The sequence below is a fragment of the Camelina sativa genome, chromosome 20 (genome assembly GCF_000633955.1).
Source record: "Camelina sativa cultivar DH55 chromosome 20, Cs, whole genome shotgun sequence".
NCBI classification, from domain to species: domain Eukaryota; kingdom Viridiplantae; phylum Streptophyta; class Magnoliopsida; order Brassicales; family Brassicaceae; genus Camelina; species Camelina sativa.
This window is the reverse complement of record NC_025704.1, coordinates 13666269-13671400: the sequence shown is the minus strand read 5'-3', so window position 1 is coordinate 13671400 and position 5132 is coordinate 13666269. Positions and strand designations below refer to the sequence as shown.

Below are 5132 nucleotides of genomic sequence, written 5' to 3'. Positions count from 1 at the left end.
TCGCTTCTTCTCAGCTTCTTCCGCCATTGGCAAAAAAAAAGCTTCTGTCTCACAGAGTTTGATTTTAATTTTAGAAAATGTCTTCTTTTTCTTCAAATCATCAAATGTCTGCTTTTGTATCTGAGAAGATCAAGTCGCAAGATATTTAAATTTGCCGACAAAAAAAAAAATATTATGATTTATAAGAAAGACCCCTTTTATTTCTTTAATTATTCTTTAAACTCCTCTTTCTTTTATATTTGCATAATTAATAACTTCACGGCCCCATAAGTGCTAATATTGAATTGAGAAATGGAAATATAATATTTTGTCAACTTATATCCGAAATTGAATAACTATAAATATTGGCAAAATTTTAATTTTTTTCTTTTCGTCTATTAACAAAATAAAAATAAAAACAGAGCTAGGGTTTACATATGTTCTCTAGTCACTGAGTCCCCTTCCTTCATACCTCTGAATTCATCCTCCAACAATCTGTCATCTCCATAGAGGTAAAATTAAATCTGATCTTCACCAAATCCATTAATCTCCGAATCATCATCGATTTTTATCACCTTTTCTTCTTCTTCTTGTAGATCAATCAATCAAATCAATCCTATTTTCGCAAAATCAAGTTTTGTTTAATTGTTTTTTTTTGCAGTTGTGGAGCAATGAGTAAACGAAGACGCCCAGAGCCGAAACTAACGGGTCGTGATCCGAACGAAGCACACGAGAAGAAGCTTCTCGATTTTATTAGAAGCAAGCAAGGAACAGGTGCAACCATGTACGAGCTGAAAGCCGATAAAACCATCCCACCGACTATGTTTACTCGACTGGTCAATTCTCTCAAGAAGAAGAATCTCATCAAAGACATACCAACCATGACCAACAAAGGTCATAAACATTTCTTAGCTGTTGAGTTTGAGCCTGACAAAGAACTCACTGGTGGGGAATGGTACACTGATGGTACCCTTGACGTGTCCAAGATCGAAGATTTAAAGGCTAAGTGTGTTATGATTTTGGAGAGGCATAGGCATAGGGTTGTTACTTTGGATGTTATGTGTACTTATTTTGTTAAAGAGGAGAAGTTGAGTGAAGAGCAGACTAAGGAGATTCTCAAGAATTTGGTTTTGGATAATCTGATCATTGAGGTGAAGAGTACTGGAATGAACGAGTTTGCTTCTACCAGGATTGGAGAAGTTTGTTACAGGTTGGCTGGGAAAAAATCTGGTAATGGTGAGGCTAGAGGTGGAGCTTTTGCTTCGATTCCTTGTGGTGCTTGTCCTCATATTGGTCTTTGTTCACCTGGTGGTGCTATCTCCCCTACTACATGTGTTTATTTTCAGAAATGGTTAGACTTTTAGCTCTCTCTCTCTTTTTCTTGGGGATTAATAATAATACTTTGATAAAGATGTTACAATTGATGATGTTTTGTTCTTTTACATAATGGAATGCAATTTGATATCCTATAAATTTTAAGAGTTAGAGGTTGTGATTTGAGAGAGTAGAGGTAGGAGAAGAAGAAGAAGGAAGTAGCTGATCGGTTTCTTTGCGACAAGCTTCCCATAATTGTTGCTCTACTCCTAGTTTCCTTAGCTCTAACAAACCTCGTTCCACTGGAAAAAGAGAACCATGTTTTTAGCCTTGGTGTGATGTTAGTTAGAGAATCACAAGTAGGATAAAGGGAAATTTCAATTGGATAAGTTTATTACCGTCGACGACATCCTGAGAAGTTGGAAATTTTCCTTCACTACGGCTGATCCAAAACTGCAGGCGTTCATCAGCAATGTCTTCTTCCACACCGTGCAGTTTGGCTCTACCCCAGAAGTACATCAGCCACGCCTGCATATATAACCAAACCACATCCGTATATATTTACTTACTAACCACAATATATACCAAAAATTACCATCTCTAGTAACTAAATGTGACAGTATAACCTTTACATGGCTATAAATTGTAGGCTAAACAAACTACCTGCTTAAAGGCAACATCTTCTTGTTCCCCTTCTTTTAACTCTGAATTTGAGAAAAATGTGATAGCATAGTTAGAATTTCATCAAGTTTGATTATGCAGATATGATACATGGAGACTTCTCTTACCGTATGTCTCTACAAATCTGAGTTCTCCATGCCCTTTGGAATCTGTAAGATGGGATAAAACAGACTTAAATTCTCTCTGTCTACTAAAAAGATTGTGTACTAATTGATGGTATATATAGCATACATACCTTGACGAACCACACTCGGTGTTCTATCCTGTGCGAATGCAAGCATAACGGCGTCCTCAACCTAAGTTTAAAATTGCACTTGGAGATCTAAAAGGGGAACCTCATCATTGTAAACAAAGTAAGGTGAATGACATCAGTTAATAATACCTTTAAGGACGCTAACTCTCTCAAACCCATCTCAACTGAAAGCATGCTTTCGATATTTCCTTCTCCAGTTAGATCACTTGAATATCTAGCAGTTTTGCTCTGATCACTCCCACCTGATCAATTCCAAAAGGCTGGTAAATAAAGATGACGCAGAGAACAATATCAGGGCAACCTTTTCCATTTTATAAATATAGCAAGTATTTAGACTAGCCTGCATCCTGAGATAACTCCTTGGCCTTTTGTGCTGCAGAAATGACCAGCTCAAGTGGAAGAGGGGCCAAAGCAGACCACTTTTCATGCCTTGATGATGCTATGTCCGAACAAATGCCTATATACGGAAGCCACAGGAAAAGCAAATATAAGCCTTAGACCAATATTAGAGAATGCTGAGTATGTGTATATCATGGGAACACATTCTCAAGATCAGAAACTTAACACCGAAAAAGAGAAGTAAATGTTATGGTGGTAAAAAATGGAGGCATCACTAACCATTCTGCACTGCCAACCCCCAATACCGGGCAAGCCAGCATCTCTTCAAGGCTACTTCCTCCTAATGATCATTTTTTTGCCATACAATCAGAAATCTTTAAACATTAGAGATAATGAGACTGGGGGTTTCTCAACATACCATTTCGTCCTGTGTTAAAACCATCCTTTGAGTCATTGTACGAACAGCCTTTGCTTCTGACTCTGCTTCTTGAAGCCGTTCCGCTGCTCTTGCGGCCTCATCCTTCAGGCTCTGAACATAGAGACATGATTTCATCATGCAGATTAGAATAGCACAAATATTATGAAACCAATGTAAACAGTACAACTTACCTGAAGTTCTGAGCGTAGGGAAACAACTTCATCCTGTTTCCCATCTTTTTTCTCGTTAGCAGCCTTAAGAGCAACCTGTTAACAGGTACCATGATGCCAGAAAATCAGTCTAACTATCCAGAAATTATTCTTTGACCAAAAGTTAGAGATCGACCAAAGAAACGATAAAAGATATTTTATTCCTCTACACACTAACCTCTCTTTGGCGCAATGCCGCTTCCTTCCTGGAAGAAATCATAATTTATCATGAGCTGTATAACTACTGCCATATATCCTAAATAAAAGAAAGAAAAAGAGCTCACAGGATCTCACCTACTTAACAATTTGGCCTCCAGAGACACTCCTTCTCCAAGAGAAGCAACCTTTTGGGACAAGGGAAAAAAACAAATGAATCTGTCACTAGCTGCCAGTATCAACATGTCATTGCAAGTTATATGTATGCAGATTCAATGGGATCTACATTTCCTAAACATAAAGAGTATTTGTTCATCGCATTTGTATGTATGTATGTATGGCCTCGAAGCTGTCTGCATCTTCACTTGGTTTGTCCCTAAATCTTATGATACTGATATCATAGCATAACTTCATGGCCTTTGGCCATTTGCATATAGGCTTCGTCAATCAAACACTCTAAATATTTCCTCCGGGTCACTGTTACATAATGATATGCAACTAAATTTTTCCTTTCACTAGACAAACCTAAAAATGCAGAATAAAGATACAAGACAATAGGTAATGAAAAGTGGATCGAAACCTGTTTCTCCAGCTCTCTAGCCCTGGCTTCTGCTGCCACGCGTTTTTCTTCTGCATGGTAAAGCTGTAACCCAGAACAAATGTTATAAATAAAAACAGAGGAGGACACATTATATATGTAAAAAAAAATTATAGTGACAAGACGTCGAACCTTCTCCAACACAATCTCATTCTCCTCTTGTAGCATATCCACCTGAAAAATTAACAAATAAGTCAACCTCTCAAGTCAAAATCTTCTATAAAAATATAACATTAATCTGCAAAATCCATAAGGTTAAAAAAAAAAAGAAATGTCCACAATACTTCATCACGAAGAGCTGAAGCTTCTCTCTGATACCCTTTATCTCTCGAATTCACTAAGCGTGGTACATCACTAAAGTATCTGAAAACGTCAAATATGTGAAATTATAAGAGTAATCACTCAGACAAAACCAAAAACTCCAGAAGCGGAAGCAACATGTTCCCTAGGCAACACAATAAGAAGGAATCTTCACCTTTGATCTCTACCCTTAAAAGAATGATCAATAGGAGGAATAATCACCGGAGGTTTCAACGACGCCTTATTCGGCATCCAAACTGGAGACGCGTTCGGAGGTACGGATCTACCAAACGTTGATGGCCTTCCAGTAGATGAAGAACGCACTGAAGTCACTTGCTCTGTGATGTTGTTTCTACCTATCTAATCAAATCATAATACAAAAAACGTAACAATAAGCACCAAACTAACTCATATTAATCCTAATCTGTTACTTAAAAAATCTGAATTATACCGCAGGTGACTGCGATCGATTACGGCGATTGAAGGAACCGTTGATAGCTCCTCCAGAAGAAGGTTGTGCGAATTTGAAATCGTGATCGTCATCATCATCATCATCATCGTTATCTTCCTCGTTGTCCTTGTTCTGTAAGGCCATAACCTTGGCTAACCGTTGAGCAGCGGCCTTGGTGGCTACGTTCTGAGTCCGTTTGACGGTTGATAAGCCACCGAGCTGGTTCGGATGAGCGGGAGACATCAACGGTGATCTCGACTCCGTAACGTTAGATGATCTGCTCCATTGATTACGACGAGCGTACACTGGACTCCTCGCCCTCGTCGTGAGATCCATCGCCGAGTTTAGCTCTTATCTCTCTCTCTCTCTCTGAAAAAAATGTGGGAGGGATTTTGGTAAGCAGTTTAAAAAGAAAAAAAAAAAAAAAAAAAAAA

General features: G+C 38.3%; 1 protein-coding gene and 1 pseudogene across 1 annotated transcript; one reads left to right on the top strand and one right to left on the bottom strand.

The window, feature by feature from the left end:
- LOC104770730 (DNA-directed RNA polymerase III subunit rpc6-like) lies at positions 369–1443 on the top strand. Its single transcript, XM_010495190.2, has 2 exons — positions 369–491; positions 641–1443. The coding sequence occupies exon 2, from the start codon at positions 651–653 to the stop codon at positions 1341–1343; it is 693 nt and encodes a 230-aa protein (XP_010493492.1). The 5' UTR covers positions 369–491; positions 641–650; the 3' UTR covers positions 1344–1443.
- Positions 1447–5041, bottom strand: LOC104770731 (annotated as a pseudogene).